Genomic DNA, 27656 nt, shown 5'->3' with positions numbered 1-27656 from the left:
GGCAGTTAGACTGCTGCCAGTAGCCCCTGGAGGCTACAAATAGGTCCTAACAAAAATAGACACTCTGGACTGGGCTTTGCTTACCCAGTGGTAGGTGCAAAAGCTCAGCATACTGTAAAAGGACTAGAACAGAAGAAATTGTATCAATGACCATGGAGTCACATTTCTTTAGATCAAGGAACGCACTTTCATCTTCAGAGCAATATGATAGAAAATTGGAATGGGCAATTGAAACGTGTTGTCTAAAATGCAAGGAGATAAAGGCATGAAGGGCTGGCTGACATGCCTTCATTAGTATGTGATCACACTCAACATGAAGGAGGCCAAGGGAGAGTCCCCACTAGATAGCTTCCTTTACTTTTCTGGGGAAGAGAGGGTTGAGAGAGGATGCTGGAATGACTGTACTTTTTTCTTTAGGACTTTAATTTTTCTTTTTGCCCCATGTCACCTCAACTGTCTTTTCTACTACTGACACAGTGGTCCTAGGACCTGGGCTGCAACTAGGTGCCAGAAGCAGGGATGATTCCTCAGCAGAAAGTGTAACTATACCTTTAAACCTTTATGTCAGAATTCCTAAGGGCCTGATGGGGTAGATTGTGTCTTACTCCATCTGGCCAAATTGGGGTTAATCGTGAATGCAGTTATATTGCCTGGTGTTTGAGACCGTCCATTAGTTCTGTTCTTATGTAACCTTACCATATATTAACGGAGATGGACTGAGCGGGAGGCACTTGCTAAAGCAGTAATACTGCTGGCAATCTGTACCAGCACAATGGCCAAACCAAGTGCCTCGTTCAAAGATTATCAAAGGAAAAGTTCTATATAAATGGAGAGAAGGAGGAATGGTAGCTGAAGGTAAAGGAATGAATAAATGGGTTAGGCAACAAGGGAAATCCAATATTATATTGGTGTCTCAAAAGAGGCTTAGACCAAGAGATGATATTGTTTCTTAGCTCAGTTGTAACAGATGATGGAAAAGGTAAAGCCATATGTTGCTGAGATGACTACCGCTTTTGGAATCTGACAAGCTGTAAACCTAAGTAGCATTGCTCTGGGGGAGATTTTGGTCAAACGATATGATGATGGTCTAGGCTAACTACTAACGTCTGTGCAGGACTCCGGTAATATACCACTATCTTCTGAGTCTCATTTGTCAGGTTATAGCTACCACTGTACTGGGATATATTATAATACTGGCATTGTCAGTAAGATTATAATACAGATATTGATGGTCATATCTATTGGGAAATTGAGTTAAAGCCTCCTCAAAATGTAATACCAATGGAAAATGACTGGTCTGAGCAAGAGAACTAATTTCTATGGTAAATAGTTCTGTGCAAATGTATCATAAGGTACAAATAGAAGTACATCAAGGTGGAAAATTATTAAATTAGCACAAAAATATGAAAATGTGTATAAAGGCTTTAGAGGATGGACTGGTTGTTTCCCTAAATATATCCCTATCCCACACTGGCTCCTTCAAATCTTAGACATATTCACACTGATACTGTTGTATCTGTAACATAAATGTATATAAATGTAATATAAATGTATACATATGCATGCATCTGTATATATATAAACATATCTGTAATATAAATATAGCAAATATAGATGCCTGGTCAAATACGATTGTTTTGCTGTAAGAGACCTTGGTCAAAGGCTAGAGGATACCTTGTGTAATGAAGAATTAACCTTATCCAAAAAGAGTCTTGCCTTTGCCCTCAGTTACTGGGAAGTAATATGAGTGTCTTTGTTTGCCTGGAGGACTTTGGCCACCAGACAGTCTAATAGCGTAATTTATGATGGAGTCTTTGGTCAATGTGGAATCAATTTTGCCTCTGGAAAGTGTTAGTAAAGGTATCAGCCCAACCTCTGGGAAGGGCTAGAGACTAAAAGTCAGCCACATGGGCAGTATGTGATGACCCCCAATAAAAACTCTGGACATCAAAGGCTTGCAGCTTCCCTGTTTGGCAATATTCCTTGTGTTGTTACACATTGATGCCAGGAGAGTAATGTGTCCATGATTCCACAGGGAAAGGATATCGGAAGCTCCACAATTAGTACCTCTCCTCTACTCTGTCTTATGTGCTTCTTACCTTGGTTGATTTTAATCTGTATCCTTTCCCTTTAATAAGCCATAATCATGAGTATAACATCTTTCAGTGAATTTGGTGACTCTTTCTAGTGAATTATTGAAACTGAGGGTAGTTTGGGGAATGTACTAAATTGAAATTGGTGTCAGAAGTGAGGGCAATCTTGTAGACTGCTCTAAATTTTTGGTTGGCTAACTCTCACAGTTGGCCAAAACTCTTTACACTGAACCATATAAATGTCAAGGTTGCTTACCTGAGATCCTTTCTTGCTACCTGGCAGGTTAATTATGAGAGTTTTCCCTCTGATTCCACATACAGGCCTGAAAGGAAAGAGAAACTGGATGAATACTAAATTGCAAAGAATGGTTGGTTTAAATACATTCAACAGCAAAGATCAACCATTGTACAGTGAACAAATGTTTTAGGAATAAAATTGTTACAGCTAGAGATTCACCAATTGCTATCCAAACTGGGCACTCTGGTGAGGTTTTTACAATAATGGTTAGTGTGATGGACTGGAAAAATGCACTGAATATGGGATCAGAATAAATTAACCATTTGAAAGAAATAATGGCCAAATTATCTTCTTTCTCTAACTTCAGCTTCTTCATATCTCATACAAAGATTTCAATGAGAGAGTGTATTAAAAAATGCCTGGTATAGTGGGGCTGGCCCCGTGGCCGAGTGGTTAAGTTCGCGCGCTCCGCTGCAGGCGGCCCAGTGCTTCGTTAGTTCGAATCCTGGGCGCGGACATGGCACTGCTCGTCAGACCACGCTGAGGCAGCGTCCCACATGCCACAACTAGAAGAACCCACAACGAAGAATACACAACTATGTACCGGGGGGGCTTTGGGGAGAAAAAGGAAAAAAAAAAATAAAATCTTAAAAAAAAAAAAAAAAATGCCTGGTATAGTAATATTTACGTTCAGAAGTCTAACACATAAGGCACCCAAGAGTTGAGCTGAGACTTACATTTACACTCCTGCATCTCAGGAAGTCTCTAAGTTTTAAAGTAAAATAAGGTCTCTCACAAATGAATGGCAGCGGGGAAGTTTGGAGAGCTCAGTTGCTAACAGATCCACTGATAAACACAGGCAATTTAAAGTAGAAAGGTCTTTCAGAGATCGTTGTAAATTTCCGGGCCACTTTTAAACTAAGTGCTGCAATAAGAAACATAAAGAGTGGAAAAGCACCGAAGACTAAAGTCAAGAGTTGAAGGCCTGGATTTCTTTTTTTTCTTTTTTTTTAAAGTATGTATTATGTACATACGTATGTATGTATGTATGCATGCATTTATTTATTTATTTTTGAGGAAGATTAGCCCTGAGGTAACATCTGCGGCCAATCCTCCTCTTTTTGCTGAGGAAGACTGAGCCTGAGCTAACATCTATGCCCATTTTCCTCCACTTTATATACGGGATGCCTACCACAGCATGGCTTGCCAATCAGTGCCGTGTTTGCACCCGGGATCCGAACCGGCGAACCCTGGGCCGTGGAAGCGGAATGTGCACACTTAACCGCTGCGCCACCAGGCTGGCCCTCTCAAGACCTGGATTTCATATGAGAGTTGTAATCATGTTTTGCCACTAATTGGCTGTGTTACTTTGACCTGGCAACATCTCATTTTCATAATTTGAAAACAAAGGGATTAGAATAGTCTATTTCTAAAGTTTTACAACTAAGATTGTAAAAGTCACGTAGGAAATGTTTTTTCCAAAACTTCTTCCTATGGTTGAGTTTATTCTTTAGCTGCTCTCACTCTCTGAAACAACCTAAAATTGTCTTATACTTTATTGTTTTTTTTTCTTGTTCTATTCACAAGAATTGATAGCTATTTATTTAAAACTTTCCGTATCTTTTCTTTTTAATTGAGATATAATTGACAAATAACATCATATTAGTTTTAGGTGTAGAACATAATGATTTCATATATGTATATACTGCAAAATGGTTACACAAGTTAACATCCATCACTAAAAATAGTTACAAATTTTTTTTCTTTTGATGAGAACTCTTACGATCTACTCTCAGAAACTTTCAAATATACAATACAGTTTTATTAATGGTAGTCACCACACTGTACATTACATCCCTAGAATTTATTTATCTTTTAAGTGGAAGTTTGTACCTTTTGACCACCTTCACCCATTTCGCCCACTCCCCAACTCCTGTCTCTGGCAATGATCACTCTATTCTCTGTATTTACGAATTTGGTTATTTTCAGATTCCACATGTAAGTGAGATCATACAGTATTTGTCTTTCTCTGACTTACTTCACTTAGCAAAATGCAAAGTGCATCCATATTGTTGTGAGTGGCAGGACTTCCTTCTGCTTTATGCTAATACTCCTTTATATATGTATACACACATACACCCCCTCCCCCCACATTTTCTTTATCAGTTCACCCACTGATGGACAATTAGGTTGTTTCCATGTCTTGGCTATTGTAAATAATGCTGTAATGAACATGAGGGTGCAAATATCTTTTTGAGACAGTGATTTCATTTCCTTTGCATAAATACCCAGAAATAAAATTGCTGGATCATGAGGGTAGTTCTATTTTTAATTTTGTGAAGAACTGCCATACTGTTTCCCATAGTGGCTGAACAATTTACATTCCCACCAACAGTGCACAAGGGTTTCCTTTTGTCCACATCTTCTTGTTATCTCGTCTTTTTGATAATAGCCATTCTAACAGGTGTGAGGTGATTTCACTATGGTTTTGATTTGAATGCCCATTTTTAAATCAGATTATTTTCTTTTTTCTTATTGAGTTGTATGAGTTCTTATATTTTGAATATCAACTCCTTATCAGATCTATATTTATGAATATTTTCTCCCATTCTGTGGATTGCCTTTTCATTGTTGACAATTTCCTTTGCTGTACAGAAGCTTTTTAGTTTGATGTAGTCCCACTTGTTGATTTTTGCTTTTGTTGACTCTGCTCTTGGAGTCAATGAATCCAGAAAGATATTGCCAAGAACCATGTCTAGAAGCTTACCCTCTATGTTTTCTTCTAGGATTTTTATGGTTTCAGGTGTTACTTTCAAGTCTTTAATCCATATTGAGTTGACTTTTATGTATGGTTTAATAGTATCCTATTTAATAGTATACTATTTCATTCTTTTGCATGTGGCTGTCCATTTTTCCCAATACCACTTATTGAAGAGACTATCCTTTTCCTGTTGTATATTCTTGGCTTCTTTCTCATAAATTAATTGACCATATATGTGTGGGTTTATTTATGGACTCCCTATTTTGTTCCTCTGATCTGTGTGTCTCTTTTTATGCCAATACCATACTGTTTTGATTATTATAGCTTTGTAATATAGTTTTAAACCAGGAAGTGTGATGCCTCCAGCTTTGTTTTTTTTTCTCAAAGATGTTTTGACTATTTGGGGTCTTCTGTGCTTCCATTAGGAAAGGTTATTCTATTTCTGTGAAAAATGCCATTGGAATTTTGATAGGGATTGCACTGAATATGCAGATTGCTTTGAGCAACAAGGACTTTTTAACAATATTAATTCCTCCAATCTCTGAGCATGGAACATCTTTCCATTTATTTGTGTCTTCTTCAGTTTCTTTCATTAATGTCTTATAGTTTTCAGTGTACAGGCCTTTCACTTCCTCAGTTAAATTTATTCCTCAGTATTTTATTATTTTTGATGCAATTGTAAATGGGATTGTTTTGTTAATCTCTCTTTCTGATGGGTTCACTATTAGTGTATAGAAATGCAACTGATTTTTATATGTTGATTTTGTATCCTGCAACTTTACTGAACTTGTTTACTGGTTCTAACATTTTTTGGTGGAGTCTTTAGGGTTTACTATATATAATATCATGTCGTGCAAATAGAGACAGTTTTACTTCTTCCTTTCTGATTTGGGTGGCTTTTATTTCTTTTCCTTGATTAATTTCTCTGGCTAGAACTTTCAGTGCTATGTTGAATAAAAGTGGGTACAGTGAGCCTTCTTGTCTTATTCCTGATCTTAGAGTAAAAAGACTTTTAGTTTTTCACCACTGAGAATGATGTTAGCTGTGTTGTCATATATGACCTTTATTATGTTAAGGTATGTTTCCTCTATACCCACTTTGTTGAGAATTTTCATCAGGAAAGGATGCTGAACTTTGTCAAATGCTTTTTATGCATCTACTGAAATGATCATATGATTTTTATCCTTCATTTTGTTAGTGCGGTCTATAACACTGATTGATTTGTGGATGTAGAATATCATCCTTGTATCCCTGGAATAAACCCCACTTGATTATAGTGTATGATCCTTTCCATGTATTGTTATATTCAGTTTGCTAAAATTTTGTTGAGAATTCTTGCATCTATGTTCATCAGGCATATTGGTCTGTAATTTTCTTTCCTTGTAGTGTCCTTGTCTGGTTTTAGTATCAGGGTAATGCTGGCCTTGTAAAATGAGTTTGGAAGTGTTCCCTCCAGGAATTTTCTGGAGGAGTTTGAAAAGGATTGGTATTAATTCCCCTTTAAATGTTTGGTAGAATTCACCAGTGAGGCCACCTGGTCCTAGACTTTGTTGGGAGATTTTAGATTACTAATTCAATTTCCTTACTAGTAATTGGTCTGTTCAGATTTTCTATTTCTTCACAATTTAGTCTTGGTAGGTTGTATGTCTCAAGGAACTTAACCGTATCTTCCAGATTGTCCAGTTTGTTGGCATACAATTGCACATAATTTCTTATGATTCTTTGTATTTCTGCGCTATCAGTTGTGATGTCTCCTCTTTCATTTCCAATTTTATCTATTTGAGTGCTATCTCTCTTTTTCTTGGTAAGTCTAGCTAAAAGTTTGTCTATTTCATCTTTTCAAAGAATCAGCTCTTAATTTCATTGATCTTTTCTATTGTCCTTTTAGTCTCTATTCCCTTTATTTCCCCTCTGGTCTGTTATTTCCTTTCTTCTACGAAGTATGGGTTTAGTTTGTTCTTCTTTTTTAGTTCCTTGAGGGGTAAAGTTAGGTTGTTTACTTGAAATCTTTCTTGTTTCTTAAAGTAGGCATTTAAGGCTATGAACTTCCCTCTGAGAACTGCTTTTGCTGCCTCTCATAAGTTTTGGTATGTTGTATTTCCATTTTCATTTGTCTTAAGATATTTTTTAATTTCTTTTTTGATTTCTTCTTTGACCCATTGATTGTTTAGCAGCATGTTGTTGAATCTTCACATATTTGTGAATTTTCCAGTTTTCTTCTTGTAACTGATTTCTAGTTTTATATCACTGTGGTTGGAAAAGATGCTTAATATGATTTCAATAATCTTAAATTTACTAAGATTTGTTTTGGTCTAATATATGATCTATCCTGAAGAATGTTCCACGTGCATTTGAGAAGAATGTGTATTCTGCTGCTTTTGGATGGAATGTTCCTTAAACACCTATTAAGTCCATCTGGTCTAAAGTGTCATTAGTATCCAATTTTTCCTTATTGAGTTTCTGTCTGGATGGTCTATTCAAAGATGAAAGTGGGGTATTGAAGTCTCCTCCTATTATTGTATTATTGTCTACTTCTTCCTTTAGGTCTGTTAATATTTGCTCTATACATTTAGGTGCCCCTATGTTGGATGCATAAATATTTACAAATATATCTTCTTGGTGGACTGACCTCTTTTTCTTTTTGATTGACCTCTTTATTATACAATAACCTTCTTTGTCACTTATTACAGTCTTTTTCTTGAAGTCTGTTGGTCTGATCTAAGTATGGTGACCCCAGCTTTCTTTGGCTTTCTATTTGCATGGAATATCTTTTCTCATCCTTTCGCTTTCAGTCTCTGTGTGTCCTTACACCTGAAGTGAGTCTCCTGTAGGCAGCATATAGTGAGGTCTTGTTTTCTTTTACCCATTCAGCCACTATATGTTTTGATTGGAGAATTTAGTCATTTACATTTAAAGTAATTATTGACAAGGATGGACTTATTGTCATTTTGTTAATTGTTTTGCAGCTATTTTGTAATTCCTTTGTTCCTTTCTTCTTCTCTTGCTCTGTTCCTGTGTGATTTGATGATTTTCTGTACCCTTGGATTTCTTTCTCTTTCGTGTATCTACTATAGGATTTTGCTTTGTGGTTACTATGAGGCTTAGAAAAAAATCTTATGTTTATAACAATCTATTTTAAGTGGATAACAACTTAAGCTCAAAGACATTCTAAAGTTCTACATTTTTACTCCTCCCACCCTGTTTTGTTTTTGATGTCACAATTTACATCCTATGTACTCATTAAAAATTACTGTAGTTATAGTTATTTGTACCACTTTTGTCTTTTAACCTTCACACTAGATTTCTAAGTGATCAACACATCACCATTACAACATTAGATTATTCTAAATTTAACTATATATTTCCCTTTACTGGTGAGATTAACACTTTCATATGTTTTCCTGTTACTAATTAGCACTCTTTTGTTTCAACTTAAAGAAGTCACTTTAACATTTCTTTTAAGGCCAGTCTAGTAGTGGCAAAGTTCTTCAGCTTTTACCTGTCTGGAATACTCTTCATCTCTCCTTCAATTCTGACAACTTTGTTGGTTAAGTATTCTTGGTTGGCAGGTTTTTTTCCCCAGCACTTCCAATATATTTTGCCACTTTCTTCTGGCCTGAAAAGTTTCCTGCTGAGAAGTCTGCTGATGGTCTTAGTGGGGTTCCCTTGAATATAAAAAGTTGTTTTTCTCTTGCTGCTTCTAAGATTCTCTCCTTGTCTTTAACTTTTCACAATTCAATTATAATGTGTCTTGGTGTGTGTCTATTTGAATTCATCTCATTTAGAACACTGTGTGCTTCCTGGATCTGGATGTCTGTTTCTTTCCCCACGTTAGGGAAATTTTCAGCCATTATTTCTTCAAATAAGTTTTCTGCCCCTTCCTCCCTCTTTTGTCCTTCTAGGATCCTTATAATGCAAATATTGGTCTGCTTGATGTTGTCCAACAAGTCCATTAAGCTATCGTCACTCTTTTTCTTTTTGCTCCTCTGACTGGATGGATTCCATTGCCCTGTATTCAAGTTTGCTGATCCTTTCCTCTGCTTCATCTAGTGCTGTTGAACCCCTCTACTGAATTTTTCATTTCAGTTATTGTATTCTTTAGCTCGGTGATTTCTTTGGTATTTTCTTATATTGTCTCTTTGTTGAAAGTCTCATTTTGTTCATGCAGTGTTCTCCTGACCTTGGTAAGCATCTTTATGACCATTATTTTGAACTCTTTATCTAGTAAATAACTTATCTCTATTTCATTAAGGTCGTCTTCTGGTTTTATCTTCTGGTTCATTAAGTTTTTTTCATTTGGGTACAGAGAATATGATTGATACAGGCCTCAGAGATCTTTGTAATTTTACACAGCAAGTTCATCCCATTTGCATTTATGCAGTTTCCTTTTCTAAGTATAATGGCCAAGAATTTGTCCTGCCTGACAATGATGTTGTTTCTATGTATACTTTTAATTTATCAAGTATTATGGAACTTGGACTCTACTTTCCAAAAATGTAATAGTACTTTTCAAGAATGTTCCAAGTTTTAACTCCCTCCACTACAAGGTTAGTGGCAAATGAAAAGTCAATTAATTTTTTTATTCCAATTTTTTGGTCATCAAGCCCAGGCCTGTTATGTCTCCAAAAACACTTCATCTGCTCTAGTTTGACACTCTAATAGCAGTGCTGATAAAGCTGTGGGTATAAATTTCAATCAGTATTGTACATACATAATAGGTATAATATTTAGACCATTATTTCTCTGTGTGTGTGTATGATATAATTAAAAGCCTTAGGATATGGCCATGAGAGATTATACCTGTTATTTCCCCTCAATATCTTTGGCCTTCTGTTTTGCCAAAAATTAGATCAGACTTAAAAAAAAAAACTTGTCAGTTCCCTGGTCTCTTTGATTGTTTAAAAATTAATTTTGAGGGGTCAGCCCAGTGGTGTAGTGGTTAAGTTCGTGTGCTCCACTTTGGGGGCCTGGGGTTCACTGCTTTGGGTCCCAGGTGCTGACACAGCACTGCTTGTCAAGCCACAGTGTGGCAGCATCCCACATAAAAGAGAGGAAGATTGGCACAGATGTTAGCTTAGTGACAATCTTCCGCAAGCAAAAAAGAAGAAAACTGGCTAGAAATGTTAGCTCAGAGCCAATCTTCCTTGCCAAAAAAAAAAAAAAAATTTATTTCAGTTTTGAGATGTAGATTTAAGCTATAGAATGTCTACAGTTATTGCAAGAAGAAAGTACTTTACCTTATTTGGTTAATAAAGGATTTTTACAAACACCATCTCATTTAATAATTTTCAAAATATAAGCACCATAGTTCTAGCATATTCCAATACTTATTAAACAACTAAAGATCTGCAGTAAGTATTATGGGATAAATGCAACCCAATTCCTTAAAGAGTTTACAAAGGTAACACAGAACATTAGAACATGCAAACAAGTAACTACGAGACAGTAGGTGATTATATAAATTGACATCAAGTACCATGAGTTCAAAATAAAAGTAATCGACTTCTGGGTCTGAGGCTAAGACTTTATGGAAGAGGTAGCATTTGAGTGATCTTATAAACGAAAATATTTTAACAGGTAGGCAAGTGTGGGGGAAGAACCAGAAAAAGAGGGCAGTTTGGGTGGAGGGGAAAAAGAAGGTAATAGCACAGAGACCAAAAACAAAAACGAAAACCTACCAAGTGCATTTTGGGTGTATTAAGTTTTTCATTTAGTGAGAGCACATTGTACTCAGAGCACTAACGTGAGATAAGAAGTACCAGTGGAAAGATGTTGCAGTCTGATAAGATTAGTAGTTTCCAAAGTGTGATGTCTGCAACAGTAACTTATGCATCATTTGGTAATTTGTTAGAAATGTGAAATATCCCACAATGCCCTCACTCCTCTCCTCTCCTCACGGCTATTGACCTACTGAATCAGAAACTACCAGGACAAGATCCAACACTCAGTATCTTACCAAGCTCTCCAGTTGATTCTGTTCCATAGTAAAGCTTGAGAACTTCTCTAATAGACTGTGCTTGAACTTGTGTACTACTCTTAACTATCAGTGTAATCTTGGCTTAGATATTGATTCCCTCTAATGCTTAGTTTTCACAACCTGAATTGCTGTAGGGATTAATATAATCCTTGAAATATAATGTATAGTATACTGCCTAGTACATAATGGATACTCAAATCCCTGGCCCTTTTACCCCTAAAAAGTACATTGGGATTAGACACTGGAAGTCATGAATTCACTATAAAGAACTAGAATGTGTTCTTAAGACATTGGGGGATCATTGATGGATTCTGTTCAGTATTATCAAGCACTATTTCAGGAATAATAGTTTAAGATAAACTGAAAGGGAATGATATGAGATATAAAGAAAATGATGTCTGATAGAAAAAAATAAACACAAGTTGAATGATTTTTGGTTCATGTTCTGTGATATAGGGGTTTCAGTACCTCATACAGTGGCTTGTTTTTTCTAGAGATGTCTTACTTCCTTTTCTACTATTTTTTTTCTCTTTTCTGTTTTAGGGGAGGGAAGAGGCGGAGAAATGACTTTTTCTTTTGCCATTAATGATATGGCAATGAGACTGAGGTGTCTTGTAAATAACTTAACATCTAACATTTAACTAGTGCTTGTTCTATGGCATATACTTTACTGATATTTTTATGTTACATTCACAACAACCCCATGAGGTAGGTATTGTATATTATTTTCTAGTTTTTTATATGTAACTATAAATTACTGTCACTTTTGACAGATGTTACTTGCCTTTTAGTTCATATTTTCAGATATTTCTAGATCTGATACAGAAAATAAATCATTTTTGTCAGCACTATAGTTAAAATAACAATATATTATTCAATGAAAGGCTGAGATATAATTACCTGAATTTATACTTATAAAATAAACCTCAGAAATTAAAAAGGAAAAAGAAATAGATAAAAATTTTTATTTCCTTTGAAATAATGTTTTAGTTTTCGTCATCTTCAAACATATCAAATTAGAAGAGGCATAACAGCCAGATATAGTCAATATTAAATGGTAATGCCAAAGTAGTCTTTTTTTAAAGAACATATTTAATAATTAAGTCAACTTGGCTAGTGCACAAGCCTGAGTAATATGTTGAATTGTCATTAATTTCAGTATAAACTCATCTAGTGGAGAGCTACCAGGGGTAAAAAACAAGCACAAAAAACCCTGAACCTATTTGCTGATTATTTGTGAGATAATTTAACTTATTTTTGTTATTTAAAAACACCTTCCAAAATACATATAGTCACCACAGTGAATTCATTCATTCATTCAGCAAATTCTTAATTACCATGGGCAAAGCAGTGTTAGCTAATGGGCCTACAACAATGTGTAGAGTCTTGCCTTAGGGGAGTTTACAGATTTAGAGGAAAATATCAATAAATGTTAAGATAATTTAAAAAGTGCTCTAGTACATTAAAAGCTATGGGAACGATAGGCAGGGCATTTTAGTCTTAGGTGAGGGAGTGTACGGGTGGTAAGGGAAGGTTCTAGAAGGTATGAAAATCTGAGCTGTTACCTGAAGAACAGGTGTTACAGAGGTAGAGTGGGAAAAACATTCCAAGCAGAGGAAATGGCACATACAAAGGACTCAGAAGCTAGCAGGAGAACCTGATGTGTGGGGTAACAGCAATGAAGCTGGGTGGGTGAAATGGAGTGAATGTTGTGTCCCCCAAAATTCACATGTTGAAATCCTAACCCTCAATGTGATTTATTAGGAGATGGGGCCTTTGGGAAGTAATTAGGTCATGAGGGTGCAGCCCTCATGAATGGGATTAGTACTCTTATAAAACGGACTCCAGAAAGCTCTCTCACTCCTCACTATGTGAGGATACGAAAAGAGATCAGCAGTCTACAACCTGGAAGAGGTCTCTCATTAGAACCTGACCATGTTGGCACTCTACTCTCGAGCTTCCAGCCTCCAGAACTGTGAGAAATAAATTCTGTTGTTTTTAAGCCACCCTAGTCTACAATACTTTGTTATAGCAGCCCAAATTAAGACAGTAGGAGATACTGCTACAGAAGATACTTAGCAGGGACAACTTATATAGACCCTGGAAAGCAATCTTAAAGAATTCAGTCTTCATCCATAGGAAAATGAGATTCTACTGAAGTACTAAGCAGAGGAATAACATACCAATATTCATGTTTTCAAAACATGTCTCTAGGTTGCAATGTATAAAACTGATTGGAGAGGTGCAAGACAGGAAGTAAAGAAACCAGTTAAGAGAACGCTGGAATAATATGAGAGGTGAATTACGATAGTTGCAATGGTGGATGAGGAAAAATGGACAGGTTATAGTTCTTTATGTGTATTCTGAGTACAGAGAAGATAATGAGACAGTAACATGTTTTTTTTATTAAGATTATGATAGATTACAACCTTGTGAGATTTCAGTTGTACATTATTGTTAGTCATGTTGTGGGTACGCCACTTCACACTTTGTGCCCTCCCCCCACCCCCCCTTTCCCCTGGTAACCACCGATCAGTTCTCCTTGTCTATATGTTAACTTCCACCTATAAGTGGAGTCATATAGAGTTCGTCTTTCTCTGTCTGGCTTATTTCGCTTAACATAATACCCTCAAGGTCCATCCATGTTGATGCGAATGGAACAATTTCGTCCTTTTTTATGGCTGAGTAGTATTCCATTGTGTATATATACCATATCTTCTTTATCCAATCATCAGTTTCTGGGCATTTAGGTTGGTTCCACGTCTTGGCTATTGTAAATAATGCTGCGATGAACACAGGGGTGTGTGGGACTCTTGGGATTGCTGATTTCAGGTTCTTAGGCTAGATACCAAGTAGTGGGATGGCTGGGTCATAGGGTATTTCTATTTTTAACTTTTTGAGAAATCTCCATACTGTTTTCCATAGTGGCTGCACTAGTTTGCATTCCCACCAATAGTGTATGAGGGTTCCTTTTTCTCCACAACCTCTCCAACATTTGTCACTCTTGGTTTTGGATATTTTTGCCAATCTAACGGGTGTAAGGTGATATCTTAGTGTAGTTTTGATTTGCATTTCCCTGATGATTAGTGATGATGAACATCTTTTCATGTGTCTATTGGCCATACTTATATCTTCTTTGAGAAATGTCTGTTCATGTCCTCTGCCCATTTTTGGATCGGGTTGTTTGTTTTTTTTGTTGTTAAGCTGTGTGAGTTCTTTGTATATTATGGAGATTAACCCTTTGTCGGATAAGTAGCTTGTAAATATTTTTTCCCAATTAGTGGGCTGGTTTTTTGTTTCAATCCTGTTTTCCCTTGCTTTGAAGAAACTCTTTAGTCTGATGAAGTCCCATTTGTTTATTCTTTCTATTGTTTCCCTCATCTGAGGAGTTATAGTGTCCGACAAGATTCTTTCGAAACTGATGTCAAAGACTGTACTGCCTATATTCTCTTCTAGAAGCCTTATTGTTTCAGGTCTAATCTTTAGGTCTTTGATCCATTTTGAGTTTATTTTTGTGAATGGTGAAAAAGAATGGTCAATTTTCATTCTTTTACATGTGGCTGTCCAGTTTTCCCAGCACCATTTGTTGAAGAGACTTTCTTTTCTCCATTGCAGGCCAGCAGGTCCTTTGTCAAAGATTAGCTGTCCATAGATGTGTGGTTTTATTTCTGGGCTTTCAATTCTGTTCCATTGATCTGTGCACCTGTTTTTGTACCAGCACCATGCTGTTTTGATCACTGTAGCTTTGTAGTATGTTTTGAAATCGGGGATTGTGATGCCTCTGGCTTTGTTTTTCTTACTCAGGATTGCTTTAGCAATTCGCAGTCTTTTGTTGCCCCATATGAAGTTTAGGATTTGCTGTTCAATTTCTGTAAGAATGTCCTTGGGATTGTGATTGGGATAGCATTGAATCTTAGATTGCTTTAGGTAGTGTGGACATTTTAACTATGTTTATTCTTAGAATCCATGTGCATGGAATGTCTTTCCATCTCTTTATGTCGTCGTCAATTTCTTTCAAGAAAGTCTTGTAGTTTTCATTGTATAAATCTTTCACTTCCTTGGGTAAATTCATCCCAAGGTATTTTACTCTTTGTGTTGCGATTGTGAATGGGATTGAGTTCTCAAGTTCTTTTTCTGTTAGTTCATTGTTAGTGTATAGAAATGCTACTGATTTATGTATGTTGATTTTATACCCTGCAACTTTGCTGTAGCTGTTGATTGTATCTAATAGTTTTCCTATGGATTCTTTGGGGTTTTCTATATATAAGATCATGTCGTCTGCAAACAGCGAGAGTTGTACTTCTTCATTGCCTATTTGGATCCCTTTTATTTCTTTTTCCTGCCGAATTGCTCTGGCCAACACCTCCAGTACTATGTTGAATAGGAGTGGTGAAAGTGGGCACCCTTGTCTTGTTTCTGTCCTCAGAGGGATAGCTTTCAGTGTTTGTCTGTTGAGTATGACGTTGGCTGTGGGTTTGTCATATATGGCCTTTATTATGTTGAGCTACTTTCCTTCTATACCCATTTTATTGAGGGTTTTTATCATAAATGGATGTTGGATCTTGTTGAATGCCTTCTCTGCATCTATTGAGATGATCATGTGGTTTTTGTTTCTCATTTTGTTAATGTAGTGTATCACGCTGATTGCCTTGCGGATGTTGAACCATCCCTGTGTCCCTGGTATAAATCCCACTTGATCATGGTGTATAATCTTTTTGATGGATTGCTGTATTCGGTTTGCCAGAATTTTGTTGAGGATTTTTGCATCTATGTTCATCAGTGATATTGGCCTGTAGTTCTCCTTCTTTGTGTTGTCCTTTTCAGGTTTGGGGATCAGAGTGATGTTGGCTTCATAGAATGTGTTAGGGAGTACTCCATCTTCCTCAATTTTCTGGAATAGTTTGAGAAGGAGAGGTATTAAATCTTCTTTGAATGTTAGGTAGAATTTTCCAGAGAAGTCATCTGGTCCTGGACTCTTATTTTTGGGGAGGTTTTTGATTACTGTTTCTATTTCTTTACTTGTGATTGGCCTATTCAGATTCTCCATTTCTTCCTGGTTCAGTTTGGGGAGGTTGTGTAAGAGTCTAGGAAGTTGTCCATTTCTTCTAGGTTGTTCAATTTGTTGGCATATATTTTTTCATGGTATTCTCTTATGATCCCTTGTATTTCTTTGGTATCTCTTGTGGTTTCTCCTCTCTCATTCCTAATTTTATTTATTTGAGATTTCTCTCTTCTTTTCTTGGTGAGTCTGGCTAAGGGTTTGTCGATTTTGTTAATTTTTTTGAAGAACCAACTCTTTGTTTCATTGATCCTTTCTACTGTGTTTTTTGTTTCAATATTGTTTATTTCTACTCTTATTTTTATTACTTCCCTCCTTCTACTGACTCTGGGCTTTGCTTGTTCTTCTTTTACTAATTCTGTTAGGTGTCATTTGAGGTTGCTTATGTGAGCTTTTTCTTGTTTAGTGAGGTGAGCCTGTACTGCAATGAATTTCCCTCTTAGGACTACTTTTGCTGCATCCCAAATGATTTGGTATGACCTGTTCTCATTTTCATTTGTCTCCAGATAATATTTGATTTCTTTTTTAATTTCTTCAATAATCCATTGTTTGTTCAGTAGCGTGTTGTTTGGTCTCCACATTTTTGCACCTTTCTCTGCTTTATTCTTGTAGTTGATTTCTAGTTTCATAGCATTATGATCAGAAAAGATGCTTGATATTATTTAAACTCTCTTGTATTTATTGATGCTTGCTTTGTTTCCCAAAATATGGTGTATCCTTGAGAATGTTCCATGCGCACTTGAGAAGAATGTGTAACCTGCTGTTTTTGGATGAAGTGTTCTATATATATCTATTATGTCCATCTGGTCTAATTTTTCATTTAATTCTATTATTTCCTTGTTGATTTTCTGTTTGGATGTTCTATCCATTGGTGTTAATAGGGTGTTGAGGTCCCCTACTATTATTGTATTGTTGTTGATGTCTTCTTTTAGTTCTGTTAAGAGTTGCTTTACAAATTTTGGTGCTCCTGTGTTGGGTGCATATATATTTATAAGTGTTATGTCTTCTTGGTGGAGAGTCCCTTTTATCATTACATACTGTCCCTCTTTGTCTTTCTTTATCTGTTTTGCTTTGAAGTCTACTTTGTCTGATATTAGTATAGTGACACCTGCTTTCTTTTGTTCATTACTAGCTTGGGGTATTGTCTTCCATCCCTTCAGTCTGAGTCTGTGTTTGTCTTTGGGGCTGAGGTGTGTTTCCTGGAGGCAGCATATTGTTGGGTCTTGTTCTTTGATCCATCCTGCCACTTGGTGTCTTTTGATTGGAGAGTTCAATCCATTTACATTTAGAGTGATTACTGAAATGAGGGGGCCTACCGCTGCCATTTTATGTCTTGTTTTCCGGTTCTCTTCAATTTCCTTTGTTTCTCGTCCCATGGTTTAATCTGTTCTGAAGGAGAGCTGCTACTCTCTGCTGTTGTCCTTCTACTTATCTCCTCTGCTCTTGGTTTTGTAGCCCCTTTCCTTTTTTTTGATTTTTCAGGAATGAGGGTTTTCCTGAGCATTTCTTGAAGAGGAGGTTTTGTGGCAATGAACTCCCTTAGTTTTTGTTTTTCTGGGAAAGTTTTTATTTCTCCATTGTATTTGAAGGATATTTTCGCTGGGTAGAGAATTCTTGGCTGCAGGTTTTTGTCCCTCAGATTTTTTAATATATCATTCCACTCTCTTCTAGCCTGTAAAGTTTCTGCTGAGAAATCCGCTGATAGCCTGAGGGGGGTCCTTTGTAGGTTAATTTCTTCTGCCTGGCTGCCCTTAGTATTTTCTACTTGTTGTTGACTTTTGCCAGCGTCACTACTATATGCCTTGGGGTTGGACTTCTTGCATTGATAAAGTTTGGAGATCTATTGCCTTGTGTCACATGAAATTCCATCTCTCCCCCCAGGTTTGGGAAGTTCTCAGCCATTATTTCTTTGAATAGGCTTTCTGCCCCCTTCTCCCTCTTTTCTCCCTCTGGTATACCTATAATCCTTATGTTGCATCTCCTAATTGTGTCAGATAATTCTCAGAGAGTTTCTTCATTTCTTTTTAGTCTTAGTTCTCTCTCCTCCTCTGCCTGCAGCATTTCTATATTCCTATCTTCCAAACTGCTAATTCTTTTCTCCATATTATCGGCCCTACTGTTCAGTGCATCTAGATTTTTCTTAATCTCCTCTATTGTGTTCTTCATTTCCAGTATTTCTGTTTGGTTCTTCTTTATAGTATCTAACTCTTTTGTGACACAGCTTCTGAACTCGTTGAGTTCTCTATCTGAATTCCCTTTTAACTCATTGAGTTTTTTAATGATGGCTGTTTTGAAGTCATCATAATTTAGGTTACATGTTTCAGTGTCTTTGGGATTGTTTTCTGTGTATTTGTCATTTTCCTTCTGTTCTGGAGATTTAATATGTTTTTTCATATTGCTTGATGTTGTTGATTTGTGCCTCCACATAGAGATAGAGTTTAGTTACTGCTTCCACTTGTTTCTACTGGTGTGGTGGTGGAACAGCTGTTTATAGTGCCCCAACCAGGAACCCTATCAGCTGTTGCTAACTGGGCCTGGGCCCCTCCTCATAGTCACAGTGGTTCTGTGGGTTCCCTCTTCAGCTGTGGGGGCAGTCACAAGGGGGCTTCAGGCTGCTGGTGCCTACTGTTGCACACCACCTAGACATGCTCCCTCCTTAGGGTCTGCAGCAGTGTTATGGGCTTTCCCAGCAGCCAGGGGCAGGATCACTTATATTTGCAGCTCTGTCACTGTCAGCGCCCACAAAATCTCACTTGTCCACTATGGGTCACAGCAGAGCTATGGGCATCTTCTGCAGACTGTGGTTACCTCACGTAGCTATGCTACTTTTGTACCAGGGTCTTCCAGCCTTGTGGTTGCCAGGTGGATGCTATCTACTAGCGCTGTGCAGAGGCTTTTGCTGAGGCAGCTGTGAGACTGTAGAGTTTCCCCCTGGGCCACGGAGCCGGGTTGCTGGAACTCCACCCAGCCCCAGTCCTCTCCCCCAGGATCTCGGGGAACCCCTTGGCCTGTCTGGGGTATAGCCGGAGACCTTGAGTTCAGTGGCAGCTGGCCGGCTGCTGCCCTGCATGGGATTCTCCTCTTCGTGACCCTCCCGGCGTTGTGGGTGCTGGGTGGGGCCTCTCCGCTATTTGCGGGTAGAGGCTATGCCTGCTGCCACGATGCAAGCCCAGAGTTTCCCCCTGGGCCATAGCACCGGCCGCCAGAACTCCACCCAGCCCCAGACCTCTCCCAGGAGATCTCTGGTAGTCCCGTGCCCCGACTAGGCGATAGCTGCAGTCAGTGGGGCCAGCGGCGGCCGCTGACAGGCCACTGCCCCATTTGGAATTCTCTCCGGGAGCCTCCCGGTGTTGTGGATGCTGGGAAGGGTCTCTCCACTAATGGCAGGTAGAGACTTTGCCTGCTGCCTGGACGGAACTCTGGAGTTTCCCTCCTGGGCCGCGGAGCCGGCCACTGGAGCTCCACCCAGCCCCAGTCCTCTCCCAGGAGATCTCTGGTAGCCCTCAGCCCTGCCCGGGCGTTAGCTGCAATCAGTGGGGCCGGCGGCGGCAGCTGGTGTGCTGCCGCCCCGTTTGGGATTCTCTCCGGGAGCCTCCCGGCATTGTGGATGCTGGGTGGGGCCTCTCTGCTAATGGCAGGTAGAGACTTTGCCTGCTGCCCGGATGAAACTCTGGAGTTTCCCCCCCTGGGCCGCGGAGCTGGCCGTTGGAGCTCCACCCAGCCCCAGTCCTCTCCCAGGAGGTCTCTGGTAGTCCCGAGCCCGGATCGGGCGACAGCCACAGTCCATGAGACTGGCGGCGGCAGCTGGCAGGCTGCTGCCCCGTTGGGGATTCTCTATGGGAGGCTCCCGGCGTTGTGGATGGTAGGCGGGGCCTCTCCGCTCATGGCGGGTAGGGGTTTTTCCCGGCCGCCTCCGGTGTGTAACTCTGGAGCTTCCCTCTGGGCTTAGGTGTAATTGCAGGGGGCTTAGGTAGGGCTCTGGTCACCTGTTTCCACCGTCGCTCCTCTGGTGTGCACTCCCTCCTGCCCTTGGTGTGTGGCGATGTTCTGGGGTCGTCCGCTGGAAGAAAGCCACTTGCAGGTACTAGGCTGTTCAGGGGTCGGGGTCGGAGAGTTTTCACCTATCTCCACCTCCTCCCAGAGGGAAGTCCGTCCACCTTCCGATGTATAGCAGAGTGGGTCTCTCAAGCGTCCTGAGATGCTATATGGATATCCTTTGTTAAGCGATGAATGTCCAATTAGTTGTAGAGTCGAAGGGGGAGAGACAAAGAAGACTACTCAAGCTGCCATCTTGGATCTCCTCGAGACAGTAACATTTTTATTCTAAAATATATTTTTTGGAAATTTAAATACATAAATAATAATTTTTTTAAATGGGACATATTTTGATGAAAACTGGTCCCAGTCCGGGTTTATGCTAGAATTTCGACATTCTGTGTTAAACTTGATCACAATAGACATAGGTATCTAAGAATATGAAAAATGTAATTTTGTTTCTCTTGAAACAAAATTTTGGGGGCTCGCCCCGTGGCCAAGTGGTTAAGTTTGTGTGCTCCGCTATGGCGGCCCAGGGTTTCGCTGGTTTGGATCTTGGGTGGGGACATGGCACCACTCGTTGGGCCATGTTGAGGCGGCGTCCCATTTACCACAACTAGAAGGACCCACAACTAAAATATATACAACTATGTACTGGGGGGATTTGGGGAGAAAAAGCAGAAAGAAAAAAAATTATTGGCAACAGTTGTTAGCTCAGGAGTCAATCTTAAAAAAAAAAATCTACCATTAGCATCATAAAAAAAGAAGTTTTTTATTAAGTATTAAATATATAAAAATTTATAATAAATTTATAAAAGTATAGACAATAACAATAAAAAACCCACCTATGTACCTAAGATCTAGGTTAAGAAAGAGACTATTACTTATATCTTCAAAGACTACTGTGTGCCTTATCCTGATCTCAAGTCCCTTTTTCCCCAAATAACTATTTTCCTGAATTTTAAAATCATTCCCTTACTTATTTTTATAACAACTTCATTGAGATAAAATTCACATACTATACAACTTACCCATTTAAAGTGTGCAATTCAATGTTTTTTCTCTTTTTTAGTATATTCACAGAGTTGTAGAACCATTACCACAATCAATTTTAGAACATTTTTGTCACCCCCTAAAAAGTCCCATACCCACCAGCAGTCCACATTTTCTCCCAACTCCCAGCTCTAGGCAACCACTACTCTACTTTCTGTCTCTACAGATTTGTATATTCTGGACATTTTATATAAATGGAACCAGACAGCATGTGGCCTTTTGTGACTGGCTTCTTTCACTTAACACAATGTTTTCAAGGTTCATCCATGATAGAGTATATATCAGTCATTCATTCACTTAAAAAATATTTTTGTACATATGCTTATCTAAAAACATTGTTCAGTTTGGCATGTCTTTGAAAATTATACAAAGGGAATCATACTGTATATATTCTTACATACTTGGTTTTATCACTCAACCTTGAGTTTGCGAAATTCCTCCATGCTGATGTACACAGCTATGGTTCATTTTCACTACTGTTTAACATTCTATTGCTTAAGTATACCACAATTTATTTAACCATTCTTCTGTTGATGGAGCCTTTGGTTTCCAATTGTTGCTATTACAAAAAATGCAGCTATAAACATTCCCTTACATTTCTCTTGGTACATATGTGTAAGGCTTTCTTTAAGACAATGTTCTTTAACTTGCAGGTCAAAACCAATTAATAGGCAGTAAACTGACTTAAATAGTCATAAGTAACATACACACAAAAATAGAGAATACCAGAATGCCTTCCTTGTAGTTAGGATAAATATTGTTTCCAAAAACTTTTCTATCTTCTATATACATATGTGTGCATATGTTTATATACACATATATGCATATATATATGTACCCACATACATAGAGACACACACATACATACACATGTGTGTGGGTACCAGATTACAATGTGAAGTGTATTTCTTATTGTGGCTCATGGTCAAAAAAGTGAAAACTACTGTTCTAGGGTATATTGCTAGATGTGGAGCTTATGAGCCACAGGAATAGGAAAATGTACAGCATTACTCTATAAAAACAAATAGTTTTCCATAGTGTCTGCACGAATTTACACTCCCAACAGCAGTATTGCTGCCTAGGCTGACAAGGCTTGATATTGACAAGAGTGTTTTTTTTCCCTAACGTCTTTTGGATGAATAGATGATAGAAACGTGATAAAGCAACTGGGGTTAAATGTTAACGGTAGAATTTAGGTAGAATAAGGATGGTCACTGTAAAATTCTTTCAATTTGGTATACTTTTGAAAATTTTCCTAACAAAAGGTTGGAGTAAAATTGCCTCAACTTCAAAATTTCAATTTTCTAAGAGATTTTCAAAGCCATACCATACTGGAATGTCCTTTCATTGTAGCCACCATTCAATTGATCTCATCCTAATAAACAACTCTGAAAATACGGCTTCCCCTAAGAAATGTTCGTAGAATTACTAGAAAAGAATTTTGTATTTCATCTTGACCAGTTTGGACAAGGATATCCTAAGATTTTCTTCAAATTTCCTTTTCACTATATTTATCCCTGTTTCCCACTCTTATAAACATACTAGGACTCTATAAGCACCTTATTGTTCATTTATGTATTGGTTTATTATTTTTGTTCTTTGATTAATGTGTCTCCATCGGTTTGTGCAGGGTGTCTAAGAATTGTAAATTTCTGGAGGGCAGGTATGAATACTTTTGTATAGCACTTAATACAATGTCATATCATTTACGCAGCTAATAAATCCATTTTTAGGAAACAAAGGAAGTTCAGAAAATTGTCCTAGAGCTCCATTCTCCACATCATGAAATAAACAAGAACTACACATGCAATAAACCTTGCAAATGGTTCTATTTTAAAAAATATATTTTAGGATAGCAACTGATGTTGTTGATCGTTTATGTATCTTGTATGTAACTATGTATCTTGATCGTTTATCTAACAAACCTGATAAACTTTTCCATTGGTTCTAACAGAGTACTGATTTCTTATAAGTTTCTATATAATCATGAAGTTCTGTTTTGTCCTTTTCAATGCTTATTCCATTTATTTCTTTTACTTTGTACAATGTTGAATAGTAGTAGCTATAACAGGACTCTTTGTCTTATTCCTAACTCCACCCTGATATTAGCCTACTACTTTTCCTTTTGTCTACTAACCTTTTCTGGTTTTGGTACCAAGATTATCCTAGTTTGTTAACATGAATCAGGACATTTTCACATTTCTACTATTCTCAGAAACAGTTTATGTGAGATCTGAATTATTTCTTCCTTGAAAGTTGTATAGAATATGCCTCTAAAATGAACTGAACTTAGCGTTTTTTTAAAAATAGAATTCATTTTTTATGAAAAGTTTTAGATTTACAGAAAAATTGAGAGGACAGTATAGGAAGTTCACAAATACCTTGCACCCAGTTTCCTCTGTATTTAACATCTTACATTAGTATGGTACATTTATTACAATTAATGAACCAATATTGATAGATTATTACCAACTAAAGTCCCTACTTTATTCATATTTCCTAATGTGTTTTTTCTGTTCCAAGATCCCATCCAGACTGCCATATTATATTTAGTTTTCATGTCTCCTTATGCTCCTCTTGGCTGTGACAATTTCTCAGACTTTCCTTGATTTTCATTACCTGACAATTTTGAGGAGTACTAGTCAGGTATTTTGTAGGGTGCCCCATGAGTGGTGTTTGACTGAGATGTTTCTCTTAGGAGTTACGGGATTTTAGGAAGAAAACTATAGAAGTAAAGTGTTATTTTCATCACGTCATACCAAAGGTACACACAATCAACATTATTTATGAATATTACTGATCTTGATCACCCAGCTGAGGTATTTGTCAGATTTCTCGACAGTAAAGTTGTTCTTTTCTTCCCCTTTTCATACTGTACTCTTTGGAAGGAAGTTGTTGCAGGCAGCCCATGCCAAGGAGTGCAGAGCTATGTGTCCCCTCCTTGAAAGTGGAGTGTCTACATAAATTATTTGGAAATCTACATGGAAGATTTGTCTCTTCTCCCTCAGTATTAATTAATTAATTGTTTCATTTTTATTTATTTATTTACTTATTTATTTATTTTGAGGAAGATTAGCCCTGAGCTAAGTGTTGCAAATCCTCCTCTTTTTGCTGAGAAAGACTGGCCCTGAGCTAACATCCGTGCCCATCTTTCTCCACTTTATATGTGGGACGCCTATGACAGTATGGCGTGCCAAGCGGTGCCATGTCTGCACCCGGGATCCGAACTGGTGAACCCCAGGCCACCAAAGCAGAACGTGTGCACTTAACCGCTGTCCCACCAGGCCGGCCCATCCCTCAGTATTAACTTATTCAACCATTTGTTTATATTAGTATGGACTCAGGAATATTTATTTTATACTTTGAGTTATAGTCAAATACGACTTTATTCTGTTACTCAAATTCTTCCATCTTTGACCATTGGGAGTTTTGTCAGTTGGCTCCAATGCTCCTTTGATATACATCCATCAATGTGGTTTTTTGTTTGTTTTTGTGAGCCCTTCTTCACTTTCAAGCACTAAAAGATGTTCTAGGCTCATTTTGTATATTTCTTACCCTAGTCCTAGAGCCAGCCATTTCTATCAGGAGAAAATTCCTTTCATTGGCAAATGGTATTAGAAACCAAGATCTAAGCATTAGGTATGCTTATTGTTACTGTTATTTCTTTCAGATCTTTTCTGCCGACTTTCAACATATTTTTGTCTTTGGATCTAGGGTGAGAGTTTTGTTGACAGCATAGTTGATCATGCTTTTCTATCTATTCTGCCAATCTCTGTCTTTTGATTGAAGAGTTTCATCCATTTGCACGGAAAGCAATCATTGAAAAGGACGGATTTATTTCTGCTATTTTGTTAACTGTTTTCTATATGCCTCATAGTATTTTGTTCCTCATATTTCGTATTAGTGTCTCTTTTTGTGTTCAGTTGATTTTTTAGTGAAACGTGATCTCTTTTCATTTCTTTTGTGTATATTCTGTAGGTATTTTCTTTTACTCACCAGGGAAATTGCATTTAACACCCTAAGGCTATTAACAGTATAGTAAAATTTATACCAGCTTAACTTTAATAGCATATGAAAATCCTGCTCCTATGGTACTCCATCCTCACTTTCGTTAATTTACTGCTATCACAGATTATATCTTTATACACTGTCTACCCCAAAATACAGACTAATAAATTTCCTACACATTGGTCTTTTAAATCATAAAAATTTAAATAAATAAAGGATATAAAGTGGAGTTACAAACCAAAATTTCAATACTAGTTGTTATAATCATCCATGTTTTTAACTTTACTGGAGATCTTTATTTCTAAATTTCAATACTAGTTGTTATAATCATCCATGTTTTTAACTTTACTGGAGATCTTTATTTCTTCATAAGGCTTTGAGTTACTGTCTAGTATCCTTTTATTTCAACCTGAAGGATTACCTTTGGCCTATTTTGTAGGGTAAGTGTAGTAGTAATGAATTTTATCAACTTTTTAAAAATCTGGGAATGTCTTAATTTCTTGCTCTTTTTTGAAGGACAGTTTTGCCAGTTATAGAATTCTCAGTTGAAAGTTTTATTCCTTTCATCACTTTGAATATATCAACTCCCTGTCTTCTGGCCTCCAATGTTTCTGATGAGAAATCTGCCATTAACCTTATTGAAGATTTCTTGTATGCCACATGTATCTTTGCTCTTGCTGCTTTCAAGATTCTTTCTTTGTCTTTGACAATCTGATTATTATGCGACTTGGTGTGGGTTTCTGTCAGCTTATTCTACTAGGAGTTCACTGAGCTTCTTGGACTTGCAGATTTATATCTTGCATCACATTTGGGAAATTTTTGGCCATCATTTCTTCAAATAATCTCTCTGTCCCTTTTGTGCTCTCTTCTTCTGGGATGCTCACAAAGCATGGTTTACTTAATGGTGTTCCACAGGCCCTTAGGCTCTGTTCACTTTCATTCAATATTTTTACTTTCTATTACTCAGACTTGATAATTTCAATTGCCATATCTATAATTCCACTGATTCCTTCGTCTAGCTATTGAAACCTGCTTTTGAATCTCTCTAGTGAAACTTTTATTTCAGCTGCACTTTTCAACTCCAGAATTTACTTTTTGGCTTCTTTTTATGTTTTTTACCTCTTAATACTTACATTTTGGTCATATAGTTTTCTTGATTTTTTTTTTTAAAGATTGACACCTGAACTAACATCTCTTGCCAATCTTCATATTTTGTTTCCTTCTTCTTCCCCAAAGCCCCCCAGTACATAGCTGTATATTCTAGTTGTGAGTGCCTCTGGTTGTGCTATGTGGGACACCGCCTCAGCATGGCCTCACGAGTGGTGCCATGTCCATGCCCAGGATCCGAACTGGCGAAACCCCGGGCCATCGAAGTGGATTGCACAAACTTAACCACTTGGCCATGGGGCTGGCCCCAATTTTCTTGATTTTATTCACATCTTCCTCCAGTAATCTGAGCATCTTGAAGACAGTTGTCTTAAAATCTTTGTCTTGTAAGTTTACCATCTGGTCATCCTGACAGATGTTTTCTGTCAATTCATTTTTTTTCTTTTAATGGACCATACTTTCCTGTTTCTTTGTATAGGTTGCAATTTTTTTTGTTGAAAACTAGAGATCTGAATCTTGTCATGTAATTGTGGAAATCAGATTCTCCTCATTCCCCAGGGTTTGCTATTTTTTCGATTGTTGTAGAGTGTCTGTGTTGGGGATCAACCCCAGGTGTTTCTTTTGGGGCATGTGTAGTTACTTTTTAAAGCTGCCTGTCATGAGGTTGAGGGGTAGGAGGATGCATAGCTACTACCATTCTAGATTGAAATTGACTGAAATTAACCACAGTTTACCAGTCAATTCTACCCTTGGAAGCTGCAAGCCTTTGAATAGACTCCAGGGTTCCAAATTGTTACATTAGACATACTTTGTCAGTCCAATTGTTGTCCAGGTGGAGAAATGGATTTCCGGCACTTCTCTCTGTCATCTTCTGCCCAGCTTCCCTCTATAGCTTTTTATAAGCTAAGTATATTTAGTTTTAGGTTAAAAAAGTAGAAACTCTTCAAGGTGGTAATATGATAATGTAAATTACTATTTTAAATGATCCATGCTGTTTTAATATGATTTAAATAATACTAAGGGTAATTTAATTCACTGCTATAAAAATAAATTCAGTGATTTTTTTCCTTAAAAACTTTTTTTTTTTTTTAAAGATTTTATTTTTTTCCTTTTTCTCCCCAAAGCCCCTCTGGTACATAGTTGTATATTATTCGTTGTGGGTCCTTCTAGTTGTGGTATGTGGGACGCTGCCTCAGCATGGTTTGATGAGCAGTGCCATGTCCGCGCCCAGGATTCGAACCAATGAAACACTGGGCCGCCTGCAGCGGAGCGCGCGAACTTAACCACTCGGCCACGGGGCCAGCCCCCTTAAAAACTTTTTTTTA

General features: G+C 37.7%; 1 protein-coding gene across 50 annotated transcripts in view; it reads right to left on the bottom strand.

Moving 5' to 3' along the window:
- GPHN (gephyrin) overlaps positions 1 to 27656 on the bottom strand; it is a 564043-nt gene that overhangs the window by 230777 nt on the left and 305610 nt on the right. For all 50 annotated transcript variants that reach the window (XM_070594056.1, XM_070594020.1, XM_070594022.1 and 47 more), the window contains one exon: positions 2350 to 2416. In XM_070594056.1, coding sequence (XP_070450157.1) covers positions 2350 to 2416 — 67 coding nt within the window. The remainder of the gene's footprint in view (positions 1 to 2349; positions 2417 to 27656) is intronic.

This window comes from Equus przewalskii, chromosome 25, assembly GCF_037783145.1.
Source record: "Equus przewalskii isolate Varuska chromosome 25, EquPr2, whole genome shotgun sequence".
Taxonomy (NCBI): domain Eukaryota; kingdom Metazoa; phylum Chordata; class Mammalia; order Perissodactyla; family Equidae; genus Equus; species Equus przewalskii.
Note: the sequence above shows the minus strand (reverse complement) of the source record. Positions and strands in the feature narration are given on the sequence as shown.